The following is a 25,724-nucleotide window of genomic DNA, read 5'->3' on the forward strand; positions in this document are numbered from 1 at the left end:
AAGCAGGATTGGAACTTAGGCCTGCGATAAACAACCAGCAGCTATGCCAAGAGAATTGTATGACCTCCAGGGCACCAAAAGATGTAGTTGGTCTCACTCTGCAGAGCAAAGGTTGTGAATGGTGTCCAAAATGAGGTCAAAGTTCAACTATGAGACCCTACTCATGGAAGCAAGGCACTTACAGTTAAGCCTTCAAGGCAAGGCAGATCACTTAGCCTTGATCTGAGGTCTAACATCACAGAACCATACTGTGTCATCTCCTTTAACCCTCATCAGTCTACTAAAAGCTGTCACCACCTGGTTGTACAATGAAGGTAAAGACACTTGCTGCCAAGCTTCTGATCTTTTAGATGTGCAGAACACACATGATAGCAAGAGAGAACCAACTCCTACAGGTTGTTCTTTGACCTCTACACATGTCCATGCTCCTATACAACTGAGCTTTCAGGCAATCAGTGGAATAAAAAGGGAAACAGAAAAAAACTTCATAGTAAATGGAATAGTAAAGATGCAAACCTGGACCTATCTTTGTAGCCATAACATATATAGTGGCATGGATTTTGTGAGTCATAACAGGCCACAATTTAAATTAGCAATGTCTTTAACACCACAATGAGAGGGGAAGAAGGGAAGAGGAAGAAAAAGAGAAGGAAAAAGAAAAGGAGACAGAGAGAAAAAGAAGAGTGAAAAGAGGAGGGAGAGGGATAGGAAGGAGGGAGGGGGAGATTCAAGGCTCTGTGGCTCAGCTGAGTGGAGTCCACAGGAAGAGCAAGAACCCTGACCTTTGAACAGTGTGCTAATGCTCTTGTAAATCTTGCCAAATTCCAGTTCCCATAGGTTGCAATTATCTCAAGTTTTATGATTTTTCCAGTTCAATGTAAGGTAGATATTTACATAGGAATCGGTATGGTTTTAGACAAAGAAACTTTTCTGAGGTTATTCTCAGAAGTGAATAAAATAGTGATTGCCATTCATGTGGATTGCCACTTGTGTTCATGTCAAAATGAACACACACGATATTGATGAAGGATTTTCCCCATATAATTTGACAAAGGAAGAGCATGGTTGTTTCTACACACAGCACATATAATTTAGCTCTGTTTAAAACAAAGAAGCTATGCCCTTTAGCCCAGAGTGCAGCAGCACTGACCAGTTTCTCCTTAAGATCATGCGCATCCATGCACAGTATCAGGCAGACTCCACGAAAGCACTCCTTCCATCATGTCCTTACCCATAGCTGTCTTTAGTTATTATTAGAGGTTATCATAGTCAAATATTGTAACCATAACACTGCCAGAAAACAATGACAATAAAATCTGAAGAGAAAAATCCAACTCAAAAGGACACACCAATTAGAAATATCAGATATATTAACAGAAATTCTAAAATCCAACAAACCATGGAATGATGTTTTAAACCTTAAAAGTAAATACCTAATATCCAAGATTAATATGAACATATAAGTGAAAAAAGAAAATGATGTTTTGTATCATCATATGCTAAGACCAATGAGCCTAATACCGCAAAATACACTTAAAATAATCCTACAGAAAGAAATCTCAGTCTTGAGACTACAAAAACAATTAAATATCATGAGAGGAACATAGTAATACAGAAGTCAATTACAGCTAATCTAAGAAACCAACAAGACTCTCATATGAATAGAGGAGAAACAAAGAACAAGCAACAGTCAAATCAGATAGACAGATAACTAACAACATTACAAGAATAAGTAGAGTCTTTATAATAACCCTATGCAACTGGTTTTATTATCAAAACTAAAAGACACAGATTTTCAAAAAAAATATGACTACATTGTGTACAAGAAAATACTTCACTGGTAAAGAACAGAATGAGGGTAAAATGAAGGAAATAAATACATCAAGCAAACAGAAGCCTCAAATAAGCAAGATTAGCTCTCCATCTATTTGGTAACATATATTGAAAGCCAAAACTAGTCAGAAGAGGTAAAGATAATTTTATATTAATAAAAGAAAAATACAAAAGAAGGTATATTCTAAATACTTCGGCACTGAGCATTGTTAAACACAATTTCATAAGAGAAATGCTAATGACCATAACAGGGCAGAAGAGTCCAGGAACAATTACAACTGCTAATTTCAACAACCAACTCTCATCAAAAGAAAGAGCATCTGGTAAAAACAGAACAACAAAGAAACTTCAGAGGTAATTGCACACCAAAGATCAAATGATTTAACAGACATTTATAAATAGTTCATCCAAACGTGCAGAGTGCACATTCTTCTGAGCAGCTCAAGAAGCTTTCTCTAAACTAGATGATGTTTTAGTATATAAACATTTTAACAAGTAAAAATTAAAATACATTTTTGTATCCTGGAATAGTAGAATAAAACTATAAATCAATATTAACAGAAAATATAGAATTACATCGAGACAGAAAAAATATACTCTTCACTAAACAGTGGAACACTGAAGAAATTACGTAGAAAATTCTTAGAATAAAATGAAAGTATGACTTATCAGAATCTCTGGGGGACAGCAAAGTCAGCTCTATGAGGAGATTTTGATGTTGTGAATCTTTAATTAAAAAAAACATAATCAGCGATTTCACATAAATATCTTAATGATATTTTTGTTATCATTAATGTTATCATTAATGTCATTGATGTCAAAGAATAAGAAAAACTCTATCAACAGATAGAAAGATATAAAAACAAAATGGTAGAAAAATTTTAAAATGGAGAGTAAGAAAATGATGCAAAGAAGAATGAAACAATGGGTTGGTTCTCGAAAAGGATAAAAAATTATCAAAAAGTGTCTAGGTTAAAAAACTGAAGACCCAAATTGATAAAATTAAAAATAGCAAAGTGTGCATAATAACATATACCAGTGGAATTTAGAAGACAATGAGGTAATAATTTCATAATGTATATTCCCCAAAGCTAGAAAATCTAGGAGTACAGCATTAATAGACTAATAAAACCAATCAAGAATACGTTGAGAGGCTGTTAATAACGTAAAAAGACCTCTGACAAACAACAAGATTGAAGCAGTAATGAAGTTCCACAGCCCAAAAGACCAGGATCAGACAGACTCATAGTCACATCTAACCTTGCCTTTAAAGAAGAAAGAACACAGTGTTCTTCAGCTGTTCCACAACAGAGAGAGACAAAGTGCTACCAAGTTAATTCTTTTAAACCAAATCACTCTGGTGCCAAAACCAGAGAAAGAAACAAGAGCACCGGAAAATAAAAACATAGACCATTTTTTAAAAACATACAAACAAAATTCTCAACATAAACAGTTGCAAACTAAATTCAGGAATACATTAAAGAAATCAAACATCAAAATAAATTTGGTTTGATTCTAAGGAAGCAATGATGGTTCAGCATTTCAGATTCATAAATTTACTAATGTGTATGACTCGACTCAGGAACAGAGGTCACATGATTAACTCAATAAATTCAGAAAAGGCCTCTAGCAAAGCCCAACATATCTTCTTGACAGAACATACCACAAAATAATGAAGGATATGCACAATAAACCTCTAAGCAAAAATATAACAAGTGAAGAAAACTGGAAAGTATCTCCTCTAGGGCAAAGCATGTTGTAAGTGTATGTATTATTATTCATTAGAATGCATGCCATCTTAGCGAGAACAAGAAGTTTGAAAGAAATAACAATAAGGGAAATAATGAAAAGTATTACAAACAAGAAAAAGTCAAATCATCAGATAGTATAATCCAACCCTTCAAAGACCCTACACTTCATCAGAAATCTATTAGATCTGTTCTACCATATCATCAAATTGTCAGTAAACATACAACAATTAGTAACTCTTCTCCAAGTAAATAATTCATTCATAAGATAGAATCAGGAAACAAAAATCCATTCAGAACAGCTACAAGATAATGTCTATGAATAAATTAACTAGGGAGATGAAAGACTTCTATAACAAAAACAAAAGCAAAAACAAGATCCAGAAAATTTTACAGAAAAGAAATTAAAGAAGATACTAGAAGATAAATAAGAGACCTATGTGGTCAATTGGCAGAAGCATTACTATGCTTTATCATCAAAAGCTCTCTACAACAGACATGCAATCACCACCAAGTTTTCAAATCGATCTTCAGGATTAAAAGAAAAACAACGTAGAGGTCACAAAGAGCAGCAGTCTCAATCTGTGGGTCGTGGGCCCTTTGGAGGTTGACTGACCTAAGGTCATTGGAGAACAAGATATTTGTGTTATAGTTCATAACAGTAGCAAAATTGCGCTATGAAGTAGCAACAAAATCATTTTATAGTCGGAGTCACCACAGCATGAGGATTTGTGTTAAATGGTTGCAGCACTAGGAAGTTTGAAAACAACTGATAAAGAATAGTAAGAACCCTAAATAGGCAAAGCTGGTGGCCCAACAGTCTTTTTTCTGAGGGTAATTTTCTAGGCCAGAACTGATAGTTACTGACCTTGGTTTCCACTGGAAGTGGCAAGCTGAGGGGCTAGAATTAAATTGCTGATGGTGGGCCTGTGCTGAGAGCTTCCTGGCAGGAGTTTACACCCATTACGGTAAGCCAGGGCTAGGGCTCTCACTTAGCGCTAGCAGGAGCTTTCCACTGGTAGAGGCAAAGTATCTAAAAGAGAAAGAAATGGGAGAGAGAAAAAGACCACACACATACACACACACTTAGACTTGATGAAGTAAGGCAGACCCCAGCAGGTACGTTCAAAGAAACTTCTCTTTCTCTAACTTCTCTACATTTAGCTTGCCTTACAGGTTTCTTTTACTTTACACATACACACAGAAATACCTACGTACCTACCTACATACATACATTCACATATTAGGTGGATGGAGCAAACTCTAGAGCATGAGCTCCAACTCAACCTTACGTACATACATATACATACACACATCTTGTTGGATGGAGCAAACTCTGAAGAGCAAGTTCCAAACCACAGTTTTAGTCTTTTTTCCACAGCTTCTATATTCCAGCAAGATGCTTCAAGCAGTACATAAATCACAATGTGGTTACATTCTATTTTTTTTTTAAATATTTATTTAGTTAGTTAGTTATTATGCATACAATGTTCTGTCTGCATGTACACCTGTGTGCCAGAAGAGGGCATCAGAGCTAGATGGTTGTGAGCCACCATGTGGTTGCTGGGAATTGAACTCTGGACCTCTGGGAGAGCAGTCAGTGCTCTTAACCTCTGAGGCATCTCTCCAGCCCTCTATTTTTCTTTAAGTAAACTATTACAATGAGAATGCATGAGAAAAACAGGTTTCCCAATACCTTCACATAATCAAGTGCTTTATGTATTATGGGTGAAAATAAATATGACAAACAAATTATTCCCAAGAGCCTGTATACATTGGAAAGTAAGCAATTTGTCTATATATTAACAGTGTGAGCAAGCAAGGTAATTTCTCAGCCAGTTTTTTTTTTTTTTCTTTACTGTCAGGCTCTAATTTGTAGTTACAAAGAAAGAATCAATTATCTTAAAAAGTAATCTTTATAAAAATCTTTAAAAAATCACAGAGCTAAATTTTTTATATAAAAAATAATCAGCTGTTTCTACTTTAAATCTGCCAGGTGTGCATCTACTCATTAATAATTTTTATTAAATATATCAGGAAGTTGAGGGCATAACAAGTATAAGGAAATTAATTGTTGTTTCAGTTTCATTTGTCATTTTGTTTCAGTCTCTGGCCCAGCTAGAGTGTCTCCTCAGCCAGTGCTACACTGAGCTACTGTCTTTGTTTACCAACCTTAAAAACTCCCTGGCTTTACTATTAAGAGTGTGCTTTCCTGAATTTCAAACTGTTCCCTAAGATTTTCTGTGTTAGAGCCACTAGCAAAACATCTTTACCTAACCTTGTTAAACAATCAATCCTTCCAAATTCTTTCTAACGATAGTGGTCATTGCTAATCATCTACATCTGCAAATTCTACCCAACGGTGATAGGTGAATCACAGGTCTGCTCCGGCAGCAGTGCCTGGAAGAGATCAAAGGTTGTTACTGTGAGCACCAGTGATCCTGCCCAGTGAGGGGCTGGAGGCCCCTTAGAGTTTTCATACAGTGCATACAGAATATGGTGACCACAAGGGCAACAAGCAGAGCTATGCTCAAGTCCTCAGGACATATAGTCCTTGGGGTTATGCCTCCCCGAGATACTCATCATGGTTGTGCTAGCTAGAGGGCTGCCTACCAAGAGCTGTAGAGCTGTTTTGCCTGTTCCTCCTGCATGGCCCCTGACAGAAACCAGTGGAATGGAAGAGGAGATCCAGAAATAAAACATGAACCTAATTTTGATTAAGGAACCAAATATATAAACTGGTATGAATGACAGGTGTTGCTACAAATAGGGGATTTCTATGTGTAAAAAGATGAAACTAGATCCCTATCCCTTATGTTTTGCAAAAAATGATTTTTAAAAGGTAAGTACCATAATGCTAGACCTAAACTTTTGAGACTGCTAGAAAAACTTAGGTGGGACACTTTGAGCTATAGGTGAAAGCAAGTTACTCCTGAGAAGCATTTCAGTAGCATAGGGAATACTAACATGGATTGACAATTGGCATTCCATGACATTAAGTAACTTATATGCAGCAAGAAAACAATTAGCAGAGTGAAGAGATGGCTTACAGAACAAGAAATCTTTCCTAGCTAATCATCTGATAGGAGATTACTATCTGCAGTAAATAAAGAACTTAGAGAATTAAACACCCAAAACAAATTGTCAAATCAGATTAACTAGACAAAGAGTTTTCAAAGGAAGAAAAAAAAAACACAACAAATACATGAAACAATGTTTACCATCAGTAACCATCAAGAAGATCTAAACTAAAACAACAAGGAGGCTTCTCACAAAACTGAAACTTCCATATTATCTTGCGATACCTCTCCTGAGCATACAATTAAAGAAATCCAAGGCAGCTCACTACAGAGATGCCTGCATATCCGTGTTTTTGCTGCACTATTCATAGTAGCCAAGATATGAAACAGATACATCCTAAGGGGCATTGATAGAATTCACTTCCTCTCCCAGCTAAAGAACTAAAAGTCAGGGAAAAAATACAAAACTCAATAAGCAACAGCAGAGAAATCTCATGCACTGAAAACATTATCAGCAGTTGAAGAACTTTGTGTGAAAAATTCCACACTTACAAAGTAATCATAGAAAATTCTTAGGAAAAGCCAAGTTGAAGGTCATTCTACAAAACATCTGCCCAGTGCTCTTCATGGGTTAAGCCCATAAAAACAACAACAAATGAACAAAGTGTCTAAGATTACAGTAGATTAATGAGATAAAATTATTGATTGCAGGATAACATTTGGGCTGGAGCTACATATAATAAAAAGAAACTATTTTGGGGAAATAAAAGGAATGGGGACTGTTGAGAGCAGGAAGCTTCCTGTGTCCATGGATCTCCAAGGCAGCCACGAATGTTAAGCACCAGCATTGTTCTTTCAAAACGAAGGATGTATAACCTGTTTTGCTACAAACTGGAAGTGAGTAATAGCCTGGAGATCTGTATTACCTGTTGGGCTAAGCCATATCACACTCCCACACCAGGACCAGAAGTGACTAATAGCTCAAATGACCTCTATGCACTCTGCATATTGAGATCAGGCTAGACCTTCCTTAGACACTTAATATAGGTAACCTATCTCTAGAACGCATCTTTTTAGAAGAAATGATATGTACTCTGAGTTGTGTTTTGATGTAATTACTTGTGCACTTGTGATTATATTATACCAGGAAACCCTTTTCCAAATTGTATTCTGTTTAAATATACTGTCAACAATCCACCTAACATCATATTCCCCCAAATTTGATACAGATTGACAAAGTCAATCTGAATCAAGTTTTTATTCTCACCCCTTTGCAGATTGCTGTTTACCTTGACATCTGCAGAGATTCTCACAAAATAACACACAGTAACCAACAGTAAATCTTAAATTATGCCATAATTTAATCTTGAAAAATTGTGAATTCAAGATATTATAAATAGAAATAGACTTAAAATATTCTAGTACTAACCTAGTCATTGAAAAAAGCACATCACAAATATGATATATAATGGCAAAATTCATTATTTTTCTAATTGAATTACATATACATATATACATGCATACATACATATATATTTCAAGTAAAAATATAGGGGTTCAGTTAATAATATAATACATTTTGATTTACTGGATCAAGTTACTCTTTCCTCTTGACTCTATTAACTCTTTTTGTTGTTTTGTTTTTTGAGAGAGGGTTCCTCTATGTAGCTTTGGCTGTCCTGGAACTCTCCATGTAGAACAGGCAAACCTCAGACTCAGCCTGCCTCCTGAGTTCTGGAATTAAATGTTTGTGCCACTATACCCAGCTAAAATACCAACTCTTAAAGTAGTTGGCAGATATTCAGCCCTGGAAGTATACTAAAATAGGGGTGAAAGTCAGAAAGGCATGCAGTTATATGAATATTCAGTCTATTATTTTGATGAACAAAAATTTGTATTTTATCATGGCAGATTGCTTAAATCTACATGACTAACTCTGTTGCATATTGATATCTCTTAACTCATTAAGTACCCATTGGATACTTTTTTCCCCATGTCAGGAGGTGGCTGCAGTCAGGATAGACCTGAGTTTTTGTGACATTGACCCAAAAAGGAACAGGTTGCACCATGCCACAGGTGACTGTAGTTATGGTTCCTGCTCTGTCTTATGAACATGCAGAACCTAGAGAGACACTGGACATGCATGGTATAGAGATTATTAAAGGTACTTATGACTGTTTCAGGCTTCAGTGAATTAATCCAAGTGCTAATAGTTATGGTGTGTCGTGTGTCACTTGTGTTCTCCAGGTAACCAGGGAAACTGGCTAATGTGGCCTCTCCATCCAGATGAACCTATGCCTGTGCTCTACTGCCTGAAGAAGGTGGTATCTTAGGCGAGTTTAATCCCTTCCCTGGGCTTCAGTTTACTCAACTATCAGAAATCAGATTAGGATAGTATGAATGGCAGAAGGTTGGTGTGTTAAGGGATAGCTTGACGCCTGACACAGAGGAATGACTGTTTTTATTGTTTTGTATTATATGTTGATTTATGTAACACAATGAGGTCTTGAAGAGCATTTTATAATATTGAGTCATAAAACAATGTACTTCATCTTATTTTGAACACCAGACATTAATTTTTATACTATAGCATTTCTACTGTTGTTTTTAGAGTCTTAGTGATAATTCCCAAGTGGCTTTTGTTTCCATCAGTCCCTAAAAGATGCCTCTGGTTTGAACTTGAGGTACCGCAGTTCAACACTTCTCCCTGAACAAAGATCATGGGGTACCCTAGCGTTGCCAGGCAATATTCCCTGAATGTGCAGACATATGGCAAAAGAGATTCTAGATAATGACATCTATTGGTCAAGGATTGATCAAGAAATTTAGTCAAGTACATAACATGAGCTCAGTCAGTTTTCCGTGAAGTGACGAGCACTTACAATTAAACCTATCATTAAACAAAGTCTTCCGTAAAACTACCTCCATCAATTGCAGATAGTCACCAGAGGCCTCAGACCATTAAATCTATACTTCAGTTTGAATCAAATTTAATAATAATCAAATTGATTATGTCAGGTTGATTATGAGTTCATGAAAGCCCATTGGATCGATGTATTTTCATAATCAGCTTCATAACCATTAAATTTAAGGGGCAGAACATAACAAAATAATAGCTGATAAAATGACAACAATAACAACGAAGAGGAAGTTGACTATTGACTCACAGTGCCTTAGGGGAGCATACAAGCACCCCCCAAGTTTACCTCCATCAGCGGCTGCTGGCTTTTCTCACTTAAGATTAGAACCACAAGTACCTTCCTCTCTCAGCCTGGAACTCACCACTAGTGCTGTTGTCATGGAGCTTTTAGAAAGCAGAAGCGGCCATACTCCATGCCAGTCAGGAACTCTTCAGAGAATTTCAAAGAGCAGGGAAAGACATTGTTTTTAAGAACTCCAGATAGAGGAGATAAGCCAAACCATGTTAGCTGTGAGTGAAAAGTCAGACCTATGAAACTATTTCTTATGTGTGACATATAGACTACACATATGCACACAGGATACAGGAAAATAGAAAAGTTATTTAGGAATGGTAAGGGAGATGGCAGTGTTGGAGACTGAAAACGCAAGAGAATCCAGTTGCAAGAGTCAAGCAAAGGAAGATCTTTATTTGGATTAGGCATCAAAAACTAATTGGTCAGGGACAACAGCGAAGACTTGGGAACCGACTGTTTCTTTGAACATTCATCTTAGTAAGTGTTTAAACAAATGGTAAAATCCTATTGTACTCAGGCCATTACTGGTCAATCAGGGCTGCAGAACAGACTTGGAAGCTGAACTGCAACCCCAAAGAGAAGTTGTACAGCATTTCTAAAGGATGAAACCATAAAGGGAGGGTGAGCAGGAGGGTGGTAGCATTATCCAATCATATTTTGACACAAGGGGTGGAAGCAGGAAAGGCATTTGTTCTGGGGCCTGGGAACATGAAATCAGTTTTGACCATGCCAGTAAAACTGAGCTTGTTCCTGATATGGCTGGGCTTAGGCAACTGTTTCCGAACAGCGGAAGAAGGGGAAAGGGGGTGGGTAGTAGATCATGACTATGGTCATTTGCATGAGATACTTAAGTAAAAATATCATTATAAAATTGACTTTGCACAGTATATATACATGCATTTTTTTTTTCAGAAAAATGGTAATATAGTCAGCAAGAGATCTGGTATGAACACAGAAGCAACACTGTTCACAATGGGCAAGAAATGGAAACAACCCTTGTGTCCATCAACTGAAAAATAAATAAGGGCAGTTTGGCACATATAAACAATGGAATGCTATTCATCCATAGAAAGAGCTAGACCTTGTTTGCAAGAGGGATGGAACTAGGGCTCATTATGTTAAGTGAAATAATACAGGCGCAGGAAAGCGATTACCATGGGTTGTGCTCATAAGAAGAATCTTAAACGTTGGTCTCATAAAACTGGAGAAAGGGATTACACTTGGGAAAGGGCCATCAGAGGACCAAGTGGTAGCTAGGAGTAAGAAGGCCAGCTGGTGTACTGCTGCACAGCAAGTGACTATGGGAAATGGCAATACAGTGTTTCAAAGTGAGAAGATAGGCTTTAGAATGTTTCAGCATAAAGAAATGTTGCGTGTTTGAGGAGATAGATGCATTTATTCTGATTTGAACTCACACTATGTACACATGTAGCCAAATACCACACTGGGACCCATATAGATTTTATGTATCAGTCAAAAACATTTACGTTTTTTAAAAGTGGAGAATATAAATACATTTAAATCTATCTGAACATATTCATAATATGTTCTCTTATGTGACACATGTGAATGTGTACATTATAAATAGTAAGAGCCATTATTTCCAAGTGATGAACTTTTGGAAGACTTATATTTCCTTATCATATTCCACAATACCATATTTCCATATTATAGAAGATTCTATATCCTTAGTCTTTTGTTGACATTGTTTTATTGAGAGGTGGTTTGTTACACAGCTCAAGCAAGCTGGTTTCCAATGTACTATTTACCACTTTACCAGCCCAGGCTGGTCTTGAACTCATGATCCAGCCCACACTTGCTATACCCTCAACTAAAACAAAACAAAAAAAATGTTTCTTGTTTTTAATTATGTGCATGTGTATGTGTCTGTTCAGGTAGTATATACATGTGAGTGTAGATGCCTGCACCACAGAGACCAGAGTTATTACGTTTCTCTGGAGCTGAAGATACAGGTGGATGTGAGCCACCAGACGTGAATACTGGGAACTGAACTCAGATCCTCTGCAAGAGCTGAAAATACTCAAAACAACTGAGCCATCTCTCCAACTCCATCCTTAAATTTTTAAACAATGGTCTTATTGTGCTTTTGCAAGCAAAACAAAGCAAGTATTGTAGTTTGTTTGTTTTACTCTTACTGAAGGCAAGTTCATCACTACATCCAGTGTGCTGCTGTGCTGCTGTGCTGCAGACTGTGTGGCACCATGATGGGACTCTGAGAGGCTTCCTGTATCTCTGGCTCCTGTTGCTTGGTTTGAAGATGGTTGCTGAGACGTCCTTGACAGATTCAACCATGTGGATCTCTGGCCATGCAGGAGCCAGTCCTAATGATGGGGCTTCTCTTGCTCTTTGAGAGGTGAGAGACAATATCCTCATCAAAAGGAAAATCTTGGAGAGACAAACTGAGCCTGGCTGTGGTGGGAATGAGTGGAACCGAACTGGGAATGCCCTTTCTTTATCTTAAATGTTATGCTCTAAGAGTGCTGTTCCGGTGGGTTATTGGGAACCTTGAGCTCTGAGGGAAAGTCTCAATGAATCTGGGACAGAGGCTAGAATAAGAGTAGGGTGTGATTAAATGTGGGGAATCTAGATAATTATAAAACAGCATTCTTTTAGTCATCAGGCCTTATCACCAGTGGTCAATCTTCCCCTTTAAAATAGTTATGTAGACATGAAGATAGCAGATGAGGTCATTCATCATTTTGTCTCTCTGTTGATGCAGAGCGTATCTCTCACTTCTCTTGCATGAATCCTGTTCAGAAGACAGGGGTAGATTTGTTTCAAAACTAAAGATGCTACTGAAAGCTGAGGACAACGCAGACAGACCCAGATGTGGTGTTAAAGGTAAGAAGGGGTTAACTGCATTTTCTACAACATCCCTAGATTGCCCCAGTGAAACCTTCCACATGCTCCTCGGCTAGTGATCAGGTACACAGCTTGCTGGGCCTGCTTTATCAAAATAACACAATCTGTGTGAAGTAAGAGTCAGGCATTCCCTTCTCAAGGCTCTGGGAACAGACGGTCCAAGAGCAAGGTGCTGACGGCCTTGGCTTCCAAGGTCTCCACTTTTGCTTACAGATGGCCACTTTTTGCCACTGCATGCCTGGTTCCTTTGTGAAGTTAATGGTCAGACCAAAGGCGTCATTTTCCCTTAATCAGTGATTTCAAGGCCCAGTCACTCCCTACAGATTGATATTTACACATTTTGATATATTACAGCTCAGGCTTTTATCTATAACTCTTGAGACTCACAATTCACCTCACAATATATAACAGCAGCTGTACCAACTAATCTGGGAAAACAAAACAATAAAGAACTTTACATAGTGTGGCCTATTAGAATATTAGGAACAATGGACACACCCTCTGCCAGTGCTGAATATGGAAATTTGAGCTCCCATCATTCCCAAGGGCGGATCACTGCTCTTCTTGCCTGGGCCTCTTCGTTCACCCACTTGCATCCCATCAACATGGGGGCACAGTTTGTGCTATGGTGTCAGAGAAGCTTTATCAGTCATGAACTGGGTCCTTTGTGCAGTTCTCAATTTCTGTGTCTGCCACCTGCCTCCTACTGTGGTAAAGAGGGACCAAGAGGGCAAGTGGTGCCTACGTGGCTGGTTGGGAGATTTGAACTTGCACTTGACCTTGAGTTCAGATGACTGCAATGGTTTTGGGACTGGCTCTCAAACATGTTTGGGACATGAAAACAGGTGTGGCAAGCTGATAGAAAATCAAAACTCAAGCAATGTAAAATGCTGAAGGAGTCTGGAGCAATCCACAAACCTGAGAAAAATCTAAAAGGTGGAGAATAGATATACACTTTTTCTTTTTATGTTATAAGACAAGTTTGAGGGGTTTATCTGCTTAGCCCAGTGGTGTTCATTCAGCAAATTAGATACAATCAAAAGTACTGATCACTTGAATGCAGTAGGTAAAAGAGATTAGACTACAGCTATGTGGCCCAGGAGGACAACCATAGTCATTTACTTTAGAGCACAGATTTTTTTTCTCCTCTGAGTTTCCCAGCATGTCAGGCAAAGGGGGACCCTTATCATAGATTCACAAGCTACTCCATGAGAACACAGAGATCATTCTTTATGTCAGCAAAGTTCTGCCAGGCACAATATTACCCAACTCCCACCCCCAAACAAACAAACAAAATACCAGAGACTCCTGCATCACTGATGCCTGTGGTTCAGTGCTCCTATCCTGACTGGTCATAGTCTACGTGCACTAGGCCAGCAGAAGACGGGAGGTGGATACAGCTTCTGGAGATTCTGTTTCAGAAGATGTGAGTGCAGCATTGCTAACTGTGTGCTTCAAATGCCATCTCAGCATAACTGATCATTACATAGGGGTTTTAAAGCATGGTGTCTGCTAAACTGTTCAGACAACTCAGTTTGGACTCCTCCAATAGTTAGACACCAAACTAATGATTTGTAAGCAGAATTTATTTGGAGATGCACCAAATAACAAGAAAGAAATGGAGAAGAAAGGAAGGGAGGAAGAAGAGAAGTTTCTGCCTTCCCAGAACTCTCCCCATAATGGAGAGCTCTTTTCTGTCAGGAAAACTGAACAGACTAGAATCCATGATCAGAGCCCGAGGGAGTTGGAGCATACGTACCAAGTTCCCAGTTCTTATCAGAAAGAGCTGTTATTAGAGGGTGTGTCCTGGCATCCATCACCTACTCCATGAGAGGGAACATGTGATAGCATGCCAGGAAAACACTCAGGCAACTTGCATGCAGGATATGCCGTTGGCATTCGCCCAGCAAACATGGATATGTCCTCAGTGAGGACTGGCATGGCTGCTGATATCCTAGGAACAACCTGAGAATCCACAGTTATTATTCTTATGGTTGAGAGTTTAAAATATCTTCTTTTAACTTCCACTATTTTTTATTATTGGTTAAAATGTGAGAATTAATAAAAGGAAAGATGCCTGTAAGTAGGTGATATGACATCGATAGAGTAAACTCTTTGCACACAGCTTGCCAACTCTATCATCCAATGCTCCCTGCTGATCTTGTTGGGATGTTTTCTGGGCCCTCTTATTTTACTCATCTGTAAAATGGGCCAAGGAGTACTATATACTACAAGGAATACAGAGGTTCTGTGCTCACAGATAAGCACTGGGGAAACCAAGAATATTAAACATGCAATGTTTTCTATTTGAAGGAAGAGATGGCTACCTGTTTTACACCCAGAAGTTTGGGAGCAGAGGTGGTTAATAGCCTGGTGACATTTGCACTATCTGTATGACCAAGACCACACTAGTTTCTCCCGCAGGCCTTTGTGGAAGCCGTCTTTATGGAAGAGATCACATGTCCTTTACAAAGAGCTTCAATACAGTCATGCCTAAAACTTTACTGCATTCACAGGACTGAATTAATTATTATCAGGACCCTTTTTTCAAACTGTACTATGCCTTAAATCTTTCTTAAACAACTTGCCTGGGGTCAGACTCTTGAAATTTGAACCAACACTGGCTACTGAGTTGTGTTGAACCTATTTACTTTTTGCCTCCACGTGGTGCTTTACTCTGATGGCCACGGTGCTTACAGAGACCCTACAATATACTTGGTAGTAAATGTGGTAAGTACTAATGACAAGAGAAACAAAACTTTGCACTAAGCAAATACTTGAGTCAGTTGTCTTTAAATTTGACTTATTCATGGATTCCTCTGTTCATATTTAAGCTTGAAGATAGCAACCTTGTTGATGATAAAGTGGTGGAAATGTCAGTTTGGTTTGGCTACCTAGAACCTTTCTTCCCGTAGCACTTTTGTGAGAGCTCCTTTCTTTCTATTCTACATTCTGTCTACTGATAGTAGCTGACTCCTCAGAGAATATGGTAACAGGCAAGGCTGTCTGTGGGATGAAAGGCTGTAACAGAAGTCTGCCATCTCTCCTGTGTTTTCCCACAGAGGAAATGCAAATTATCCCAAGGATTCTGTGTGACTTAATCAACCTGGCTTCCATGAACCACTACATTTCCAACAATCAATGGCATTAGCTCAAATGACAGCTTACTAATAACTAGTCAGCTGCCAGATTTCAGATCCCCCTCTATTTTGTTGATAATTAAGAAATATGCTTAAGAAAGCAGAAGGGTTTGGTCTGAACCCCAGAGAAAACTGCAGTGTGCTCTTCAAGGCAGCTGCTTAGACTCAATCCAGAGACTTTGTGTGTCATTCTGATGTCTGCATCCATACAAGAAGAAAACAAGGGCGCTGATTTTTTTCCTTTTAATTTTTAATATCAAGGTGCAAAATATCATGATCTGGAAGGACCACAGATCGTGAAGTTGATTGACTCACTGTTTGCACTGAACTTGGGGATGGATGGACAGATATGCTTATGAATTTTCTCAGAATTCCCAATCTCAAACTTTGATCACACCTTGGCAACATTACCCCTAGATGTGATTATTCTCTATTGTCTCACCAATTCCTTGCCTGCCTTGTGAAACACGGTTGTGCAATACAAATATGGAGACAGAAAGGAAGACAGGGAGAAAGGGGGATGATAGAGAGAAAGAGGGAAAAAAAGGAGAAAGGGAGAGGAGTTAAGAGAGGGAGGATTGAAGATAGATTCAAAGCAGTTGCTGGGTTCTTTGATGCTGAAAAAGTTCCACCAATAAATATTTATGTTTTTTTTTCTCTTTACTGTCACCATACAGAAAAACATGGGACTCTCTGACCATTTGTAGTCTTGAAAGACTCACAATAATCATATTTGAGCTAAAAGAAAATTCTTTTAGACTCTGACAGGGTCTTTGAGTGCCTTCTGGGACTATGAGGTGGGTATGGGCAAATGCTGAAAGCAGAATACAGGTCTTCCTTTCCTGAGTACTGTTTCATACCATGGATTTATGGATGTGTGCGAATGGCTTGCCACTTGCATTAGTTTGTTTTTTATTGACAAAACAACATGAGCAGAGGAACTTGGGGAAGGAGTACAATGGTCGACAAATTCTAGGTCACAGTCCATCACTGAAGTAAGTCAGGGCAGCAATTCAAGCAAGAACTTGGAGGCAGGAGGAATTGTAGCAGAAGCCCTGAAGAAGAGCTGCTTAGTCCTTGATCCTCAGAACTTGGCCATCGTGATTCCTAATACAATCCAGGGCCACCTTCCCAGGGATGGCACTGCCCATAGTACTGGGCATCTATCATTCTTCCAAAGATTGCTCCAAAGATTTTCCCAAAGATAAATCTAATGGTGTTTCCTCAGTTAACGCTCCCTCCTCTCGGATGACCTTAGTTTATGTCACATTGACAAAAAACAAACACAAACATACAAACAACAACTAAAACCAAAACTAACCTGTATACTTCTTGTTTTAAGTTTCTGGGTCAGAACTAGCCAACTTGTCGGGAGCCACTCCCGCCATTACAAGATGGCGCCGGTTTCCTGCTTCCTGGTTCTTCTTGCCAGCATTGCTTCGCGATTTGCGCATGCGCAGCTTTATGTTGATGAGGGTTTAGGCTGCAATCCAATTGCCAGCCATATACAGATGAGGACTCGAGCAGAGCACCAATTACAGACAAACAAGTCACCCTGCTGGCTACTTAAGCAGAACGCACACAGGGTTCGGGGTCCTTCTCCATCTGCTGTTAAGAGCCTCACAATAAAGTTGCTGCTGGACAAATCCGTTGTTGCTGCGTCGTCCTTATCGGCGAGGGCTGCGCGTGACAAGTGGTGCCGAAACCCGGGAGCCGCCGAACCCCGGAGTGGAGGATCGCTTCGAAGGACCCCGACTGCTCGTCGAGTAAGGATTCAAAGTCAGTGGCGTGAGAACCGCGGTACTTTTCTGCAAGGTATGATTGATTGGATGTGGGGTGGATTGTTTATTGCTTGCTGTTCCATTTACATTTTGTTTTGCTGTCTGTGCCTTAATTGCGGGAAACGAGATAAAGTGTGTGTTTCTCCACCTTGTGATACAAACAGACTGTAAGCCTCAGGTAGATAACTGAGCCGTCCTTCCCACTCCTGTAGATAAAGGAAGCATGGGAAATCATCCAGTAAAGCCGTTTTTAGAAGCAGTGCACGTATTACTTAAGGAGAAGGATTTGAAAATTTCGAGGTATGTGCTCCGTAATTTTATTAAGGAAGTGGATCGGGTGGCTCCTTGGTTTCAAATATCGGGCGACCTGACTACGGGTTGTTGGGACAAGTTAGGCCATGACTTAGAAGAAGAGAAAGAGAAGGGAACATTGAGGCCAGGGACTTTTCCTATCTACAAGTTGATTAAATCATGTTTGAAAGATGAGAAATGCAAAGACAAAGTGAAAGAAGGGCAGAGGGTGTTGGCAGATCACCAAGATAGTCTATCCGAAGCAGAAAAGGGAATTAAGACCGGTAAATCCCCTAAGGATGGGACCAAAGAAGATAAGGCTAAAGCGCCGAAGGCGCGAAAGCTAGTTAAGAAGTCAAAGAAACCAAAACAGACTGGTAGCAAGGAAAAGAAGAGTGGTGCCCTGCTGTATCCCAGTTTAGCGGAGTTTCAGAATTTGAAAGTCGCCTCGTCATCGAGCGAGCCGGAGTCTACAGAGAGCGAAAACAGCTCTTCTGAGAATCAACAAACTGATGAGGAGTCAGGGCTCGACCCTGATGAGCAGGCAGAGTTGGATGAGGAAGCAGCTAAATATGAGGAAGGGCGTTACCGCCCGGATCCGCCACCATATGTGGCCTATGCTGGCACTTCCGGGTTCTCCATGCGGAAGTCAGCCACTGAAAAACCCAAATCTGCAGAGACAAAATTTTCCCTGATATCAGAAAAAGAGAGGAAGCGGATTAAAACCGCGTTCCCAATCTGGGAGGACGCTCAGAATGACAGACATCATTCTCCTTTAGATCTTAAACAGTTGAAGGCATTAGCGGAAGCAGTCCAGACATATGGCGTCAGTGCCTCCTTTACAGTGGCGCTGATAGAAAGACTGGCTGACAATGCCATGACTCCAGACGATTGGTACAATACTGTAAGAGCCTGTCTGACTATGGGGCAATATTTAGACTGGAAGTCCATCTTTCACGAGCTGTGCTCAGCTCAAGCTAATCAGAATATAGCAAATCAGAGGCCTCAATGGAATTATGATATGCTTACTGGACAAGGCCAGTGGGTAGTTAATCAGACCTTATACCCACCTGAAGTATATGAACAAATACCGGTAACAAATCAAGGCTTGGCAGCAGCTGTGCTCTCTGCTCTTATTACTCCTTACACTAGCCATCAAGTACAGGTGCTATGCTCCACTCTAGATGTATGGGCTGTGTTACGATGCACCTACTCCGGCAACATTGATAATCATTAAAGGACCAGATCCTATTTTTATAAGATCCAGGGGAGCTGTGTGTATTTTCCCACAGGACCAAGACGAGCTTGGAGGTGGAGACCCAGGAGATTCAATGGGGGATCCTGTCAGCCTTTCCTCGACCCATGCCGGTGATGCATGATGCACAAGTCTTCCCAAGATTTTTCGCCACTAATGACTCTCTGGGACTACCTTATTTGCCAATGTCTATCTTCTGCCTTTTCCTATTTTAAGGAGTGGGTTGGCGTGGGAATATTTGGAGTGTTGCTACTGGCTGGACTGTTTCTCTGTTTTTGGTTGCTCTGCAGATTCAAAAGACAACAACATTTCAAAAATGTGGCCATGGTTTAGGCTATGTTGGCTGTGGAACAGGGAGCCTCCCCTCAAGTCTGGCTTAACGTGCTCAGCCGTTGAGACTCTGTCAGAACTTTTAGCACCCCTGAAGGGCACAGGTTCCCATTGCACCAGGATGCTGTTCTAGACAGACCTCTGCACTCCCCAGGGCTCGGGTTCCCATTGCACGGGGCTAAGGGTGCAGAGGGTCTCCTGCACCGTGTAACCTCCTTGATCGCTGGTGCTGTTGAGTCAGCAGGCTGATCGGAAAACTCATGGTGTAATATTTTCCTCTGGCTGATTTTTATAAAATTAATAAGGGGGAGATGTCGGGAGCCACTCCCGCCATTACAAGATGGCGCCGGTTTCCTGCTTCCTGGTTCTTCTTGCCAGCATTGTTTTGCGATCTGCGCATGCGCCGCCTTATGCTAATGTAGGCTTGTGTGGTCCTCCATTTGGAGACCACATGCTAATTGGGTTTTGTGTGGAGCACCAATTACAGACAAACAAGTCACCCTGCTGGCTACTTAAGCAGAACGCACACAGGGTTCGGGGTCCTTCTCCATCTGCTGTTAAGAGCCTCACAATAAAGTTGCTGCTGGACAAATCTGTTGTTGCTGCATCGTCCTTATCGGCGAGGGCTGCGCGTGACACCAACTGAATCAGGGACAGAAGCCTGGCAGACGAGAGCCCTGGAAATGGGGAAGGACATCACTAAAGGGCAACCTTGTCTTGCCAGCTTGGCTGTACTTGATTACTTGTGGGTTTGTTCAAGGAAATAAATGTGAGCCCTTTCTCTCTTTCTGGGACATTTTCCCTGTTTGAAAGGCCAGGTCATGCACACTTTCTAAACACGTTTTCCGGGGGCTACGTGTAGTGGCAAGCTGATCCTGGTATGTGATCTTGAAGGAACAATTTCATTTTTAGAGTAGTCTTTGGCTTTCAGCAAAGTAGGAATCCTGAAAAAAATTTTTTAGTAGCCCGTGACATTTTTCGTGCAGGTATTGTTGTGTTTAAAACTTACCAGGAAGGCAGTTAGTGACCTACAAGAAACTTAAGAGACAGAAGCGAGTCCACAAGCTTTAAGCATCTTAATTTCCCTACCTGTGAAGTGGGCAGATGAGACTTCTCCAATGACTCTCAACCCTGACACTTTAAGGCATCATCTGCCTTCAGAAACTGAGCAATGATAAGCAGAATTTTCCATTTTACCCTTCTGCCAGCAAACTGAGAGACTGCCTGAAAGACGAGTCAGTAAGAAAAGCTCACGACACCCCAGATTGCTGTATGGTTGGTGATATCAGAGCAAGAATTACTGTGGGGAATCAGAGACAGACATGAAAAAGAACAGTGCTCACCCAGCAGACTGTACAGCAGTGATTACAATTTGTCCAAGTGTTATTGGAAGTTCTATCTTCTATTATGTAAGTTTTTATCACTTTTAAATGTGTTCTAGTTGAGTTGGCATGTTTTATGATTTGCCTTGCTTCAGAGATAAGCACATTGTCAAAGATTAGATTAAAATTCCAGGAGCATTTTTTTCTTTTTTTAATTTAAAAGGTGGAGGTTGAGAGAAGACACAGTCCAGGGAAAGGTACTTTAAATACTACTATTTAAAGCATTAGGACTTGAAATGCTCTGTGCCTAGGACAATAAAATGGAAGCTAATTTCAAAGGTCTTCCCGTGATTCACTGTGAGCCCACAGAAGAGTGGGAAATGAGGCGTCAATACAGTATCAAGACTTCAGGCTTTCGCTTAACAGCTCTTCCACTCATAACCTAGGTACATTGTTGGTCTGGTGTGTAGACATTCCTACAGGCTGGCAATTAGATCACTCCCCTTCTGTTCTGTCACAAATAGACATGCTAATCTGTTACCTTAATTATTTTTATTTGATTTTTATTATCTAATAATCTTCTATTCATTTCCTGGCAACCTAAATTAATGTTTGCTTTTTTGGAGCACTGAAGACGCTGTAATGTGATAGTCTACATAGAGAGCTCAGGGAGGGAGTTCCTCCTAAGCTGTGGCAGATCTCTCAGCTCTACCTAAAGAACTACAAACCACGTGTGTGGGCATTTAACTGTTTTGCATTGGATCAAGGATATGACTGTTTTCACCAAGCCTCAGAGACCTCCCCTTTATGAGAACATTCATTGGACTAATGGCTTGGCCATGAAGAAAATAAGCTTTCATTACTAAAGACAAGAAAATGATTTTGAAAGGAATGACCTGGAATGGATTATCTAATACATCTTTCGAAGATATTTCAAAATGAATGTGACTCATACATTCAAACAAATACATTTTGCTTAATGTTCAAAGGACTGTTACAACTAAACTTTTGTCTATTGCCTCTTTTCCCTACATTAGTACTTACAGTGTAAGATACAGGCAGTATTGTATTGTCATCACTGTGCTGAGTCCTTTAGCTGGTTCTTACATCTAGATCAAAGGCAGCCCATCTGACTTTAGTGTCTCTGGATATAGAAGTTCTAGACCCATAACCCAAATCTCACATCTGAGAGTTATCTCTGGGTTTTTGTCTAGACTAAACTCAGGGCTTTCTGAAGATGGAACTGTGAGTTTGGGCACCTTGAAGACAATCTCATGTGGATTAGACAAGCCCACGTGCCTCACAAGGGCCCACTAACTATTCCTTACATAGGCTTTGTAAAGAGTAATTTCCCATGTTTTTCAATTGAATTGTCATGTAGGTGTATGTAAACCAATGTGCCTCAGGAACCAGCCACCTTGTGTAGCAGAACCTATGACAGAATGGCAGGACAGAAGTAGTTAAGAGGCTCTGCGTGTCATGTGTATGTATGTGTCATGCACAGATATATAATTTCCAAAACTCTCAAAACTTTATGTTTTGGTACATATGCTATGCTTCTTTCAAGTGCTGGGGTCTGGGATCTATTACATAAATAAAAAAAATGTGAAAGGTTTTAGAAACATTAAGACAACTTAGAAAAATATTTAGTGCAAAGTAAGGTGTTCCATAAGTAACATGTGATAAGAGATTATGGCATTCTTCAGTCTAAAGGCACCATAGGGTTTGGGCTTGTATCTCATGCTCCACATAGATTGCTTTATTGGGAATGGCTCCCCACCTTAGTTCCTGTGTTCCCTAGCTTGGGTCTCTCATATGTACTTGATCACATTCATTCTAAAGCAAACAAACAAAAGCCCATCATGTCCTACTCCAGGAACCAAATGTACTTCCAGTACTTCCGACCATAGTTGGGACGTAATAGCCCCCCTTTATGGCAGGTGTGCAGGGGTATATAATAACAAAACTCATTAAATTATATAGTGGTGCAATTTTATCATGTAAATCCTGTGTTTGTAAACCAACTTGGAAGGAGCAGAAATGAGAAGACCTCTATTTAGAAAAGACCCCGTTCAAATTCAAGCTCCAATGCTCTCCTCCTGGCAGGTGACTGGACCTGTTTTATATGCATAGGCTAATGGTCACTTTTCTGATGCTGAAAGGTTAGCGACATTAGTGGTGTCACCTTTGCCACACAGTGCTTTCATAGACCAGGTGCTCCGCTGTTCCTAGCACAGCTATTTCCGTGTTCACCACACACCCCTGCCTACCAAAAGCTAAGAGGATAAGATACATCCCATGTTTTACTTTCTCATTGCATCCAGCATAAAGGAGAAGCAAGTTTTGTTTTTTCATTGCTAGACCTACCCATTTAAAAAAATTAGATGCTTGTCAGCAGGCATCCTAACATACCCAGTCTGGAATAAGCACATCTGTTTAACCATCTTGGCCAGCTCAAGTCTGGCAGACACGTAACTGGTCAATAACTCAGCTCTGGTTCCCCAGAGTGCCACAGGGCTTAATGACATACCTTTCAACGTGATAGTCTTTTAGAGTAGCAGGATGATCTCTTTCTCTTTAGAGCAAGTGGACTGACTATACTGATTTTTAACCAATAAGTCACAATGTTTTCCATGGTTCAAAGTTAAGCTTTTATTCAGTTTTAAATTAAAAAAATAAATTTCATTATTAAATAGTGAGATGGGTCTAACTAATGTTCAGAGAATTTTTTACTTAGGAGCTGGGGGGCACAATTAAGGAGGGAAGATCACCTAAACTAAAATTATTAGTGTTGTAGTATTTGTGAAAAGTCCAACAGTGGTGTGATTCCAAAGAAACTAAAATACAAAGTTTTAAACATGTACAGTGGAGGAAGAAGTGAACCACGTATTCTACTACAGCCAGAAGCTACCTTCCCAGTGCCAGTCAGTGTGGTCGCTATACCACAGTACTAATGTCATCGGGCTCATCTGCCTTCTTTTGCCTGCTTGGCAGGGATTTCAAGTATTCAAGGTGTCTCCGGGCATCCTCCTGATTCTGCCTCACATAATATACCACATAGGAGATCACCATGGTGAACCAGCCAAACATGGTGACGAGCATGGCATAGTCAGTAGTCTTTTTAGGGAGGTTACAAAGGTCAGCATCGTTGGCGGCATTGAGGAAAGGTCTCCCGGCATGCTCGTCCAACACCGAGGTCTTGCAAATTACATTGTGTGCTGTCTCATGATTGGATGCCATGCTCCTCAGAACTTGCTGGAGAGTGCAGTCACAATGCCATGGGTTGTTGGCAATCCTAGCCCTGGCCTTCAGATTATTGAAGGCATTTTTGTGCACGCTTTGGATCCTGTTGTCAGATAAGTCCAGGGTCTGCAGGGTTTCTGCTACTCCTTTGAACGCATGCTCATCAATAAATTCAATGCCGTTTTTGGACAGGTTGAGAACTCTTAGTTGATGGAGGTCTTTAAAAATCTCATTGGGGATGGAAGTGATCTGATTGGAGTCCAGATACAGCAAAACAGTTTCTGGAGGGAGATCTCTGGGTATTTCCTTGAGATTTGCATTGCTACAGGTGACATTTAAACCCCCAGAGGAAGAACAAAGGCAGCCCTTGGGACACATACTGGCAGAATGAAAGCACAGTATCATTAGGACAAAGCTTTGGAGGAGGAGACACATGGAGAGGGAACGGGACAGCCACAGGTCGACCAGATTCATTCTGGAACCTCAGCATAATCACGAGTCCATTCCTCATTCACTCCAAGTATGGCAACGGTTCTGGATCTGACCACACTCTGGATTTCCTTCCAGAGTCGTTCAAAAGGTTGCAGCTAGCACACAGCCTTCTTCATTGTGCCAGTCCTTGCCTAGGAACCTAAAGGAAAGGGAAGCAGATGCAATTAGCTCTTTAGCAAGGGGAAGTGCATAGCAATTAAAAAGTGCTCTCAGGTGTCTGCCAAATGCAGGGCAGGAAGGTGAGTTAGGCAGGTAATTTCCATCAAGGCCACTGGGGGTTTTCTGTGTACTGGGGATCTCCTGCTGAAAGCTCCAGTGCTAGGAAGGAGACTCTCAGCAGAGGTCAACATTTCCATATCCCGTTATCATCTTGTTTTCAGCCAGGGCAGAATTAGAGTAAACTTTTCCCACCTCTTCTACTCCTCTTCTGGACCTTTCTACAGCAATAAAATATAATTGCATCTTTTTCTCCTCCTGCAGTAACTGAGGCATTATGCAATCATCCTGCATGCGGGCAGCAAGGAGAACTGACACCTGTATTTCAAGGCTAATGACCGTAGACAGGGGTGTCTTGCCATGGCTTTGAGAAGATACTCACTGTAGAATAACGTCTCTAAAGCAACATCTAACTGAAGAAGTGGATGGCGCCTCTGATCTTCACTGCACAACGTTGCGGGGGGGGAAAACCAACAGCCTCCGCAAGCATTGCTTTCCTCTGAGCTCCGGAGAGTACACTGTACCTGGGAGGATGCTCCTGAGTGCATCCCAAAGGAGCCTCTGTCTGTTTCCTAAACAACACACCCTCAGCCCAAGTGAAACAGGGCACACTGCTGTAAGGCTTTTTATATAAAAGAAGATAATTAAGAAATGCTGGTTTGCAGAACATCCACAATAGGCTATTTATGCTTTCACAGATAGTGGATGAGAGTGTGCGCACACATACATACACACACAAGCATGGGCGCACACACACACACACACACACCGTATATGTTATATATACTGTTATATTTGTGTAGACTGTATGTACATAAACGTCTTCATATACACATATTAGTGTTAGAAGCAGCCATTGAAATTGCCCAATAGATTTTTTCTTGCTAATATGTATTATATTTGATTTACACACACACACACACACACACACACACACACACACACACACACACAC

At 40.3% G+C, this 25,724-nt stretch overlaps 1 protein-coding gene across 2 annotated transcripts in view; it reads right to left on the reverse strand.

Annotated features, from left to right (window-relative positions):
• Positions 1-23,455: 23,455 nt before the first annotated feature.
• Lrrc3b (leucine rich repeat containing 3B) overlaps positions 23,456-25,724 on the reverse strand; it is an 87,231-nt gene continuing 84,962 nt past the window's right edge. For both annotated transcript variants that reach the window (XM_055599095.1, XM_055599097.1), the window contains exon 2: positions 23,456-24,692. In XM_055599095.1, the coding sequence (XP_055455070.1) occupies positions 23,756-24,535 (780 nt within the window). In that variant the 5' untranslated portion in view covers positions 24,536-24,692 and the 3' untranslated portion in view covers positions 23,456-23,755. The remainder of the gene's footprint in view (positions 24,693-25,724) is intronic.

Source organism: Psammomys obesus, unplaced genomic scaffold, assembly GCF_907164565.1.
Source record: "Psammomys obesus unplaced genomic scaffold, mPsaObe1.curated_primary_1811, whole genome shotgun sequence".
NCBI lineage: Eukaryota > Metazoa > Chordata > Mammalia > Rodentia > Muridae > Psammomys > Psammomys obesus.